The sequence below is a fragment of the Asparagus officinalis genome, chromosome 10 (assembly GCF_001876935.1).
Source record: "Asparagus officinalis chromosome 10, Aspof.V1, whole genome shotgun sequence".
Lineage (NCBI taxonomy): Eukaryota > Viridiplantae > Streptophyta > Magnoliopsida > Asparagales > Asparagaceae > Asparagus > Asparagus officinalis.
This window is the reverse complement of record NC_033803.1, coordinates 23,558,980-23,571,904: the sequence shown is the minus strand read 5'-3', so window position 1 is coordinate 23,571,904 and position 12,925 is coordinate 23,558,980. Positions and strand designations below refer to the sequence as shown.

General features: G+C 38.2%; 1 protein-coding gene across 2 annotated transcripts in view; it reads right to left on the bottom strand.

Annotated features, from left to right (window-relative positions):
- The window catches only part of LOC109826369 (seipin-2-like), a 12,082-nt gene extending 2,112 nt beyond the window's left edge, over positions 1 to 9,970 (bottom strand). The window contains exons 1-3 of one of the 2 annotated variants that reach the window (XM_020393397.1): positions 9,502 to 9,970; positions 5,293 to 5,837; positions 4,893 to 5,135 (exon numbers count right to left, since the gene is read on the bottom strand). In XM_020393397.1, coding sequence (XP_020248986.1) covers positions 5,127 to 5,135; positions 5,293 to 5,837; positions 9,502 to 9,622 — 675 coding nt within the window. In that variant the 5' untranslated portion in view covers positions 9,623 to 9,970 and the 3' untranslated portion in view covers positions 4,893 to 5,126. Of the gene's footprint in view, positions 1 to 4,892; positions 5,136 to 5,292; positions 5,838 to 9,501 lie in introns of those variants that run through there. The other variant, XM_020393396.1, reaches the window with a different exon arrangement.

Sequence of the window (12,925 nt, the reverse complement as noted above, 5' to 3'; positions counted from 1 at the left end):
TAAGGCTCGGGTCGGGAGTCAGAGAGGCGAGAGAGAGAGAGTTGAGATGGGTTTTTGTTTTATGGGTTCGGGTCGGATTCAGGTAGGGATTTTTTGAAAAGAAATAGCGGTGTTTGACACTTAAAAGCGCTTTTAAGCGATAAACACCGCTATTTCGTGCTATTAACCGCTTTTTCGAGTAAAAAGCGGTTTTCTCCACAATCTCACATCGCTATCATGTTTATCGAAGTGATTCACTACCGCTTCCGCGATTAGCGGTGCTATTTCCCACTTTTTACAACACTGATCACAAGTGCCAAATCATGCCATCAAACAAAAGGATCGAATGGGGTGGTTTGCATCATAGATAGAAGTGTTAAAATTTCCAAATTAACCCCCAACTACCCGTGAATAGTATAGATCACCCCACTCTATGGGGGTGTTCCGATCAAATGTGCACTCCTAACAACATACCAAAGATATTTTCTCTACTACATTGGGAGAGGTGGAAGTGATACGGGTGTATCTTCTCTTCAGGAGCTTAGCGATCCTCATGGGAGCTTGAGGATAGGAGATTCTCATATCTTGGGAATAGGAGCATGGATGGAGCCAAAGAAGACGGTGAAAGAAGTCAACAGGAGCGTATCGCAAAAGAACAGGGTAAACTGGCAGATCTCTGTCCGGTCGACCGCAGCACACATGCCGGTCGACCGGAAAACCTGCACGGTGCAGGGTTTGAGAAAACTCTCTGGCCGGTCGACCGGACCAAGCCTGGCGGTCGACCGGATCGTGATTTCTGGGTTTCCTATTTCGTTTTGGATTCTGTTTTGATAGGGATTCCTTATTCTTTTGAGCTTGTTTATTTACAAGTTTGTCATCCACGTTTGCACATCTATAAATAGGATTGTTTTAAGGTTCTAAACAATCAGATCTCAGAGAGAAGTGATCAAGAGAAATTCTAATAATTGTATTAGGGTTTTAGAGAGAGAGAGTTGAGAGGTTGTTCTTAATTCTAGCGAGATTGTGAGGGAGAGATTGTAATCTTTGTTCTTCATAATCTAGAGAAGGTATTTTCCTTCGCCTTATACTGAATTGTTCTTGTGTTTGGTCATCCTCTTCTCAACCCACCTTTTGGTAATTCCGCGACCAAAGGGTGCTCGCACGGCGACTCGTATCAAGTTGGTATCAGAGCACTAGATCCGGTGAAGGGGCATCCTGTGTATGGTCCTTACTCGTTCCTCATACAAGAAGCTTGGCGAGATCCTTATTTCATTGGAAGGAGTCCAGGATTTAAGAAGGAGAAGATGACTGAAGGAGATAATTCTGCGAGAATTGATGCATTAGAGAAGCAGATCGAGACGATAGGGTCGACGCTCACAAAACTCGTCGGTCTCATCCAAGGAGGGAACGAAAAGGGGGAATCTTCTTCTAGGTCTAAGAAGAAACCTATAGAGTCCGGTGGAGAGAGCGAGCTTTCAGGCTCCGACGAGGAGGACGAGACCGTCAAGACTGCACCGCATCAAGGGGGTAAGAATTCTTACCAGAATCTGAAGATTAATTTCAGAGTGGAGATTCCTATTTATGATGGGAGTGTTGACGTCGAGAGGCTTGATGACTGGATCGAGCGGATGGAGACGTATTTTACTCTTTATGGCTATTCGTCAAAAGAGAAGATTGTGTTCGCGACTTTGAAGCTTTCAGGACATGTGTTGACGTGGTGGAAATCCTATTGCAAGCAAGAGAAAAAGGCGGTATCGTGGAACAAGTTCAAGGAGCTACTTAGGAAACAGTTCTATCCGGTGGGATTCCTTGAGGAGCGTTGGTACAAGTGGTATGGCTTGCGCCAAAGGGTCAATCAAACCGTTCAAGAATACACTACGGAGTTCCAGCAGCAGGCGATGGTCCTTAACATTACGACAGAGGAATATTCCGTGTTTATGAAGTATATGGCGGGATTAAGCGATTATATCCGAAAGGAGATGAGGTTATTCACGGTAGAGACTATTGCAGATGCGAGCGTGAAGGCCATTGCCATTGAGGGCAAGCAAAAGAAGAGCAACGGAGCAAAAGGGGATGCAAAGCAAGTTGGAGGCGAGTCTTGTGGTTCTTAGTTTAAGGAGGAGAAGAAGAAGGGTGATCCAAGAAAAACATGGCTGATTTGTAGTCACTGCGAGAAGACAGGACACGAAGCTGATCGGTGCTGGGAGAAGTATCCTCATCTCAAACCAAGAGGGTTGAAGAAGAAGGAGAAGAAAAAGGCATACATGATAGCTCAAGGTCCGAAAGAAGTTTCGGGGATGACAGAGCCTAATAGCAGTCTCAATCTTATGACGGGGAAACAGGCCACGAAAGAGGACGACGACCCAAGAGAGCAGCTCTTTGTTCTTAAGTTGCAAGTGAAGACCAGTTTAGTTGATGCCATAGTTGATCCGGGCAGCGAGAAGAATTTGATATCCGAAGCCTTGGTTCAGAAGCTGGGTCTGAAGACGGTCAAGCATCCGAAGCCCTATCCATTGGGGTGGATTCAGAAGGAGGAGAAGCTATGTGTAGTTGATCAATGCACTGTAAGATTTGCGCTCCATGAGTCGTATATTGACGAGGTCACATGCGACGTAGTTCCATTGGATGTTTGTCAGATTATACTGGGCAATCCGTACTTATGGGATAGATATGCGATCTACGAGAGGCAGGCTCAGAAGTATACATTCACTAAGGGTGGTGAAAAGTTCATATTTCGTTCGGCATCTCTTCCGAGGGAGACAAGCTTGGGAACGGTGACGCGAGCGAAGAGGTTAGTGAATGCAAGCAAGAAGTTTGTCTCGCTGTGCATTAGATTTCCAGAACCATCGAAAGAGGATTGCGATTTGGAGCAAAAGGTGACTACGACAAGACGCGGGATGAAAGAGTTGTTTCCGATCAGACGTCGAGATCAGATTCCTAGCAAGGCCAGGTGGTTCAGAAAAGGAGGAGGGGCTCGCGAGTTCCCTCAGTTTCAGTTCTAACTTGAATCGCAAAAGAACAGGGTAAACTGGCAGATCTCTGTCCGGTCGACCGCAGCACACATGCCGGTCGACCGGAAAACCTGCACAGTGCAGGGTTTGAGAAAACTCTCTGGCCGGTCGACCGGACCAAGCCTGGCAGTCGACTGGATCGTGATTTCTGGGTTTCCTGTTTCGTTTTGGATTCTGTTTTGACAGGGATTCCTGATTCTTTTGGGCTTGTTTATTTACAAGTTTGCCATCCACGTTTGCACATCTATAAATAGGATTGTTTTAGGGTTCTAAACAATCAGATCTCAGAGAGAAGTGATCAAGAGAAATTCTAATAATTGTATTAGGGTTTTAGAGAGAGAGTTGAGAGGTTGTTCTTAATTCTAGCGAGATTGTGAGGGAGAGATTGTAATCTTTGTTCTTCATAATCTAGAGAAGGTATTTTTCTTCACCTTATACTGAATTGTTCTTGTGTTTGGTCATCCTCTTCTCAACCCACCTTTTGGTAATTCCGCGACCAAAGGGTGCTCGCACGGCAACTCGTATCAGGAAGAGACCCGTGATTTCAAAAGAGAATTAAAAATGGAACTTTGTCTACATAAAGTTGATAATTAAAAAGAAAGTTACTGTTCATTTCAGAAAACCAAAATCTTAGACAACTAGACATCAGCACTTCTGCACTTTCTTTTGTTAAATCCTGTTTAATGAAATGTCAGGAGGTTCATTTCAACCAAACAGTTCTCAAAATTATACAGATGGATTCTCTCCTATGCCACTCAATTCTATATACATCTACCTAATCAATCCAAAATGCAACAATGGGTAAGACAACTCCAAGCCCCCATCTTAACTTTTTAAAGTCAGGTGCATGACTTATTTTCTTCTATTCAGCTTGGTGGATGGTTGTCTCAAGTAGTAATTTAGGGTATAAATTGTTCAACCCCCTTATAACCCCCAACTTCATGGTTCTGACTTCGGAGACGACACATATAGGGACCGGTGGTGAACTTCACTGCTCTAACTCACCTTTGTTGTTGTGTCCTTGGACCAGATGATGTAAATTCGGTATTGCTTTGAGATGACACCCAACAAACAATCTAATAATTACATTTTCTTTATGTTATGTTACAAGGATTTTTTACAACAAATAAGGTATCAATTCTGAAACTAAGGTATTGGCCACTGGCACATGCACCAGCATATGTTCTTCTATATGAGAATTTCAATCAGGAACAAAATCCTTCAAACAACAATCAAATGCCCAAACAGTAATGCATTACCTTTTCTTTTACAAATGGGTAGGGCACAAGATGGTGAAAAGAACGATATCAATAATGGTGCTATAGGCATTAAATATCCATTTTGGTGGAGCAGCAGCCATTGCAAGTATGTGAATAAAGCAATAGTCCAGCTCAGCTTCCATTGGTAAGTTAAGGAGAGTCCTCTTCAATAGGTTGCTTCAAAGGCATCAACATTGAAGGAATCCCCACACAGCATAGGAAGTGCCATTCTCTTGGCAGAGCAGGCGAGTTCCTTCCCTTTGCTACATGATCAGCTAAATCTAATCCTTTTCCTAATATGTTTTAGCACAAGGCAGATTGGGGAGAAAACATAAAAGGGAGCCATGAGAAGGTGGAAACATCCTACTATTTAGATAGAAAAGGCATACTGCAGGGAGGTTTCCCATGACCTTTAACTAAAAAGTATGGAGTTTTTTTGAAGATTTATAGTCTGAAAGGGGAATGTTTAGGTGGTGAATGGGTTAAAATTTTGTTTAATGAAATCGAAGTTTAAAGGGCTTCTATAGCTTTAGAGCAACACCCTGACAAAATACTAATTTCCCCATGTTATTCTTCAGTACAATTACAGCATACATGAAAAAAATTCTAAACATAGGCATAGTTCCGTGTTGCTGAATCTTTTCTAATTTCATTGAGGCGAATTCAGCACCTACCAGAGTTAGACAACCACACCTTACCCATACCGAGAAAAGACAACTTTATGTAATCCTAATTCCTAAAATGTTATGATACATCAGATATTACAAAAAATAAGGATTTGATTTTCTCGACTTAATGCAGAAATGAATTTATAAGTTGGTACATTTTGTGTGTACTACAGCAGTTAAAGAAATCATTAACATTCCCAGCTAATCTCCTAACTAACCTGCACGTCAAAAACCAGAATCAAAACAATGAAATGGCTTTAGAAAATGGCTAGTAGTTGCAGGGAGAAATCAGAATGTTCCCAGCCTATAAATCTACACGTGCAATGGCCATTCAACACCAGATCAAATAGTTCAAATAAGGAAAGAAGCACGCACCTGGAATATTCCAAGCTTCCAGTTATAATCAGACTCAGGCAACGTCAATGAGACTTTGAGTTTCAGCATGTGATTTGGAGATACATAAAGCTTTCCTCCAGCATCCAAACCAAAAGGGACAGTATCCCATTTTCCTAGTTTGACCAAAGCATCAGGACTAGATTTTGTGTAGTCAAAGCTGAAATCTTTCTCAATCATAACAGGCACCTCAACAACCCCATGCATAATCAAGCTTCCAGCTACAAAAGCCATCACCAATAGAGACAATAGAACCAAGAAAACATAAAAAGACCAGAATATTCCCCGACTCATCCTTTTCACCAATTTGTGCTGCCTTTTAAGCTTCTCATAAAGTTTTGAACTGATTCTCTCCATTAAACTATTTGAAATCCAGAGGAGCTTCTCCATCACACCATCTCTTACGTGTCTCAAAGTTCCAAAGGGATTTAGTATCAGAAACGAAGAACAACGAAACAACCAAATGATGTATGTGAAAGGACATATCAGAAGACTGATCTGGAAGAAAAGGACTCTGATTACCAAATCTGCAACCAATGGGAGAACTTTGATAAGTGCCATTTTGAAAACTCATTCGCTCACAAAAAATAGAAACTCACTCAACCATATCAAAGACTTCAATGCTCAACTATGAAAAAGTAGTAGGTGGTGTATTCCATTAAATAATCAATTGAAAGGGAAGCATATAAAACAAAAGAAATGATCCAATAAAAAAGATAGAAATAACAAACTAATTGCACAAGAAACTAAAGAAAGATAAACTATGTGACCTTTCTGCGACTCATATTGCTTGCTACCTAAAACCTCTCCAAATACAACATCAGACCTAAAGGCTCCAAGGAAATATTGACCTACTTTATTACAAGCTTTCCACCTCCAAGAGGAAATTTGTCAAATTGATGACCAATTTTAATGGACTGTCCTCTATCTTGGTGACTCTGGCTTGTGTGTTATTCTCTCTTCATTCTTCTTCCCTTTGCAGTTCTACATACTCCAATGCTTGGTAGGTTCACTGACATAGCTAGTAATGGATTTCTTAATATTTTCTTTATCTTTTTAAACATTCTCTCATTTCTACACATGTCAAGGAGTATGACATAGATGTCAAACTGTTGAAGCTGAGTATAATGCCAAGGCACAACCATTGAAGTGGTCTCATGAATTCCTTGCTTAATTGGGATATGAGAACATTTATAACCTCAAATCCTACATATTGTGAAGACTAAGATCTACTTAGGTTGCTAGCAATTTGGTATCTCATGAATGGAATAAACTTCTCAATTGTATGTGGCTTGCAGCACTATGATGTACACACATTGTGTTTTCCATATATTCTTTACCAAAGCTCATATAGCTCAACACTTCGCAGCCTTACACTGGCGAAATGTCAACACAACCCTGGTGAGTTTGAGAAAGGATGTCAAATATATGACGAGTATATACCTAATTGGTGCTATACTTTCCAAGAGGCAATGCATCCACACATGTACATGTTCCAGCATTTGCCCTCACAAAAACAGAGAAAATTTTCCTCTTTTCCGTTCCATTAATATGTAAGGATTTTTTATTAGTCCCTTAAATCTTGCATATGTTGAAAATAGTCCCTCGAATCATGGAAATTGCTATTAGGTCCTTGAATTCTTATGTTATTTTCAAATTTGTCTCCCCAAATCATTGAAATTGCTATTAGTTCCCTCAATTCTTAACTTACTTTGAAATTAGTCCCTCCAACCAAGAATAGAATAGCAATTTGAGGAATTAATTTGAAACAAATTATGAGAATTGGGGGAGCGGGTAGTCCACAACAATAGATTTTACATGGTAATCCCTCCAATTGCTACTTCTTTCCTTGACTATAAGGACAAATTTCAAAATAGGTTAATAAATGGGGGACCTGATAGCAATTTTAATAGTTTAATGGACTAATTTCATAATAAATTAAGAATTAAGGGACCTAATAGTATTTTCCTTGATTTCACAGACTAATTTCAAAATATGAATGGTGTAAGGACTATTAACGAACTAATTTTGGAAAAAAAAACCTAACGTATACTAAGTGTTCACAACAGTACCACATTTAAAAGCCTAGCATCCTATCAAGTGATTGTCTCACCTTTAGCTGTAATCGGTGGCAAAGTCAGGAATTTCAATAAAATGGTCCAAACTAAATGAGAGGCAAAAGTGAAAAATAAAATAGGATAACATTTGGTCGAGGATGAGCACAGGAGACGAAGGGAAGGTGGTCGGATAGGCCAAAAGGAAAGTAGATGGGAATGAGATCTAGCTAGTTGAGTCTTTGGGGATGAGGTCAAAAGGAACGCATGGGAAAGAGATCTAGCTAGTTGAGTCTTTGATGGTATAGTAAACATGGTGGGGTCTTTGGGGATTAGGGCGGATGAGGGGAGCTCGCAAGAAATCCAAACAACTAGAGATCTATTCACAACTTGCTAGAGAAATGGAGGAGTTTTGAGAAAGTTTGAGGGATCTCACATTTTATCCCATATGAATTATGAAATTATTATTACCATTATCCCCCTTAATTTTAAAAAAATATTTTTGGGTGTTTTTGTATGTCCCTTAAGGGCATCTCCAACCCAGCACCAAAATGGTGCAAACAGTGCTTTTTGTTGCACTGTTCTTTCTCCAACCCAGCCCTATTTTCTGCGCCATTTTGGTGTAATTGAACAGTGCTACACCAAATATGGCGTTGCACTGTTCATCCGCCCCATTACTGTTCATTTTTTTAAAAAAAATTAAATATTTATTTTTACCTCTTAATTAATATAAAAATAGATAAAAGAAAATAAACTGAGAATATTCTTTTTTGGTACAAAAAATGGTGCAATGGGTTGGAGATGTATTACTGTTTGATGTGACTTTTGCCCTATTTTGATGTAAAATTTGCACCATTTTGGTGCAATGGGTTGGAGATGGTCTAAGTCATGCATATTTGTAAGACTATCCTACAATCTCAGTATTTGCTAAACTATTCTCAAATTACAACCTTATTCTCAAAGCAATAAATCATTAACTTTGATAGGCTAACTTACAATTGCAATATAAAAATAACAATAAAGTAGTCAAATGTTTTCTCACTATATCCAACAAAATTCATGATTTGTTGATTTAGGACCTTTTTTCTAAATTGGATACTTTTATAAATATTGAGACTTATATCAGAGGTTGTTTTGCAAATGCACATAATATAAGGGGGTATATATAAAGAACCCTTATTTTTAATGGGGGCCAAGGCCCCATGGGCTCTAAGGTGGCTCCGCCATTGGCTGTAATACCAAGTATTAAAAAAGCACTAGCATTATTGCACATGCAAATACACCGTGTCATAGATATTAAGCTTATTTATTCTAAATCTAATATAAAAAGAGCTAATCATATTTATTAGCCTAAAGTTTCATCAGTTTCTTAGCTTGTATATCATATTCCAAAATAGTTAAGATATAATTTATAAAAATATACTATTTGAGAATGTAGCTTTTCATTTACTAATATCAACCGAAATCATTGTAGAAAATACTTTTTCCCCAATAATATAAAAATATAAGGAGTTGTTAAGAAAATCCTACTATTTAAAATTGAAAGTATTCTTTTAAGTGATCATGGTCTATATATTTTAATCGTTAACTTCTGCACTGACATGTAATAATCATTTCGGAGAAGAAACTTGTAATTTTATATTTTATTCCCTTATAATGTATAACTTGATGATTTATTTAATTATGTTAGTTCAAATCCTATTTTTATTCATGATTTAGAACGTTCTAGAAATAAGAAAATTATGAATATTAATTACTGTGAATGAAATCCTATTCCCATTCATAATATAGAATCTTCTACAAATAAGAGAAGGAACACAAGAAAGGGAAAGAAAATCATTCACGTGCAAAATTACCAACGTGCCCCTTACTCTTCTACTATGATGGGAAATGTCGTTCAATGTTTTTGATGTCCCCACTAAGATTCTAATATAGTAGTATGGATGTCTTGCTATTCTTAAAAATACAAAATTGTTTTCGCGAGCAAAACTGGATATTTTATCTCGAAAGAAGAGAATTGCCTAACCTTATCATAATCTCCAACAAACAAGAGTCGTTTCAACATGCAACAAATAATGAAACTGACATTTGGGCAAAAAAAATAGAAATAAAAATGATGCAATTAATCAGAGATAACCTGCAGCAAAGAGAACGAGGGTCTGGTAGGAGAACCGGTGATCGGGAGCCCTTGACTCGTTATCTTCGACGACGACGGAAGAATCTAGAGTTAAGGTGCTGTTGTTGCTCGTCTCTTCCATCGAATCTGAAGAGCATCGGCCAGCGATGAGGAAGGAAGAGGGAGAGAAGATGAAGTAGGGTTAGGGTTTCCATCGTTCGAGGAAGATGAAATGGATAGGGGTTCGATCACCGAGGGCTTGGGTATGGATAGGGTTTCAGACGCTGGGTTAATCGCGTCTTAGTCTCTTATTAAATCTTTAATTGTCAATTAGTCCCTCAAATCCCAATGTTTGCTCATTAGGGCCTCAGATCTTCATTGTTAGAGCATCTCCAAGGGGCCGGAAAAATCCGGCCCCTTAGCTAAATTAAGGGAGATTTAAGGGAGATGTGCTCCAAGGGACCGGAAAAAAAACCCCTTCACCCCATGTCCCTTAACTTCCTCACCAAATTAAGGGGAATGTTAAAAAGTCCCTTAACCTTCCCCTTATAATTTTATATTAATATATATGTTTTTAGAATTAATTTATTGTTAATTAAATTTAGTTAATGTATAGTTAATTTAAAATAATATAATTAAGTTAATATATAGTTAATTCAATTTGATTAATATTTTATTCTAAATTAATTATTTGTTAAATTTTAATATGAATAATTAATTTAATGATTATATAAGGTAATTTCTTAATTTAAATTAATTAATTAATCATTTTTAGTTATTAATATTTAATTATTTATTCATTTATAAATAAACCACATATTTAATTAAATCTTAATTTATAAAATTAAAAAACTAAATATAATTAATTAAGGGGTATGAGACTTTTAAGGGGAACCATTGGAGAAGAACTAACCCCTCCCTTAAAGTTCTCCCTAGATTAAGGGACATCCAAGGGATCCCTTGGAGATGCTCTTATTGCGATTCGGACGCTCCTGCTAGTTAATGTTATTTATGAGGGTGGGATTGTGTCAACTTTAACAAGAATTGGTGGGTTTCTTTTTATACTCAAATCATAGTTAACCCTATATATGGTTTACAACCTCACCACCCCGCTTTACAACAGGTGTATACCCACAACTCGCGCGAACCAAAACTCAAACACACCACCTCTTTCTTCTCCAATGGTCAAAAAACTTTCCCAAAACCCAATTCAGAGATTTTTTTTGTTTTTCTTCCCTCTTTTTAATGGAGCGGAAAATTTTTGAGAAGAAATAAATTTTGTGTTACTTTAGAGTGTAAGGTATAGCTAGCGCAATTAGGTAATTCTAGATGTTTGGTTAAGGGTTAATGGTTAAGAGTTAACCCAACTAAAGTTAGGAAAACTAACAGTGAGTTTAACGAAGGGACGAAATTGCAATAAAAATGAAGATTTGAGGCACGGATAAACAAATACCCAGTTAAGGGTAATTTAACGGACTAATATGGCAGTTAACCTATTATTTATTTCATTTTTCGCGCCAGGGGAACGGTTGAGGGCCTCTTGTAGCAGGGAACCTTGGAGAACACTACGTTTGCTGTGTGGCGTACATCTTCACAGCAGTGAATCAAACATGGAACAGAAAATGGAAGGAGAAATTAGGAACTTCGTGTTGGTAAATTACACTATACCTTGATGAACTTTCAGTGGTTTGCAGTAAACCCCCAATAAGTTTCAGAATCACACTCATACCCCTAAGAACTTTCAAAAATCACACTAAACCAGTAATAACTTTTAAAATTACTCCAAACCTCCAATAACTTTTAAAACTGCAAAAAACTCCCAATGAATTTCTGCATTTTGCAAATAACCCCTATAAATTAAGACAAAAAAAACATAAAAAGACATTTTAAAAGACAATTCCAACAATAGAAAACAACAACTAGGATTCAGTGTCTCAATCTGGCAGTGAACAAGAGGAAAACGAATGACCAAAAACAAGAATCTTATTTTTAAGGTTGAAAATATAAAAAGATGATAACGAACTTCTTTAATAAATTAAGGGACATTCTGGTCCTTTTAACTTGTATGGGTTGCACATGCCACGTCAAGCAATTAAATCCCTAGCATCATCAATATTTTGATATTAGGCCCCCAAATTATTAAAATTTCATATTGGTCCCTCGAATCATATAACCATGTTGATATTAGTCCTTCTGTCAAATAATCTGTTAAAATCTCTTAACCGTAGTTAAGTCCATGGTAATATAAGTGTTTACCAAATTACCATCCATTTCTAATTACTTCCTCTCAAAAACAACACCTTCTCCTCCTCAAATTCTCCATCTTCACTACTGGCAGAACTATAACTTAAAATCCCCCCCCCAACCTCAAACCTCTCTGTCATCGCCACTGTATCATGTCTCCATGATCAATATCCTCAAGGATCAGATAAAAACCATTTGGAGGAGAGGAGGGCAACGATGGTGACGTTAGGTTAGCCCATGACCATAGGGATATAAAAGTGGACCCTTCTTCAAGAAGAACTATATCACAAAATCCATTAGCGCCAGAGTATACACCACTACATCAAGTTCCAACCCTATCTCAACCCTCTCTTGCACATTTCATCAAACAAGTTGAGAGCTTTGTCAACTTTCCTAAGATTATAGAGAAAATGCATTTATTGTCTCATGGATCATCTTCTCCTTCAACATCTCATTGATGAGGCATTTATAAGTGCTGACGTTGGGCTTTATTGAAGTGTTCTGAAAGAGGCGGAGAGCTCAAGGAGGTTATTAGAGCTATAGGGGGATTTGACGAGGAGGTTGGGGAGGTAGGTTTTGTAGATCGGGTGATCAAGCTTTAACATTCGTGCAGTTACAGAGAAGGCAGAGTCTCTATGACAATGATGAGTCAGGTCGTTGGGAGAATGAGTGGAGGAGTTGGGTGGTGGTGTTGGGAGAGTGAGTGGAGGAGTCGGGTGGTAGCGTTGGTAGAGTGACTAGAGTCGTAGTTGAGACACAGATCTGATTGGAGCTTGAGATGGAGCGGTGGTATGAGGAGTTTATGAGGGCAAAGGGAAGAAGAAAGGGAAAGAAACAAGTTTGTGTTTGTAATGTTAATGGGTTTGACGTTGTAAATGGTATGAATTTTGTAGTAATAGGTTCAGATTTGTAATCAAAGGGGTATAATGGTCATCCTACTCTTAAAGTTAATGTTAACAAAATATTCTAGCCAAATCAAACAGCCCCTAACTGCAGGGACTAATCTCAACATAGATATAAGACTTGGCGGACTAATATCAAATTTCAATGATCTGAGGGACTAATATCAAAACATTGATGATTTCAGGGACTAATATCGAAAAAACCCTTTTTTTCCCGACGGAAACCCGCAAAAAACACAATGGATATCCAGAGTCACTTGAAGTCCAAATTTGCTACAATTTTCGCTCAAACAACAGTA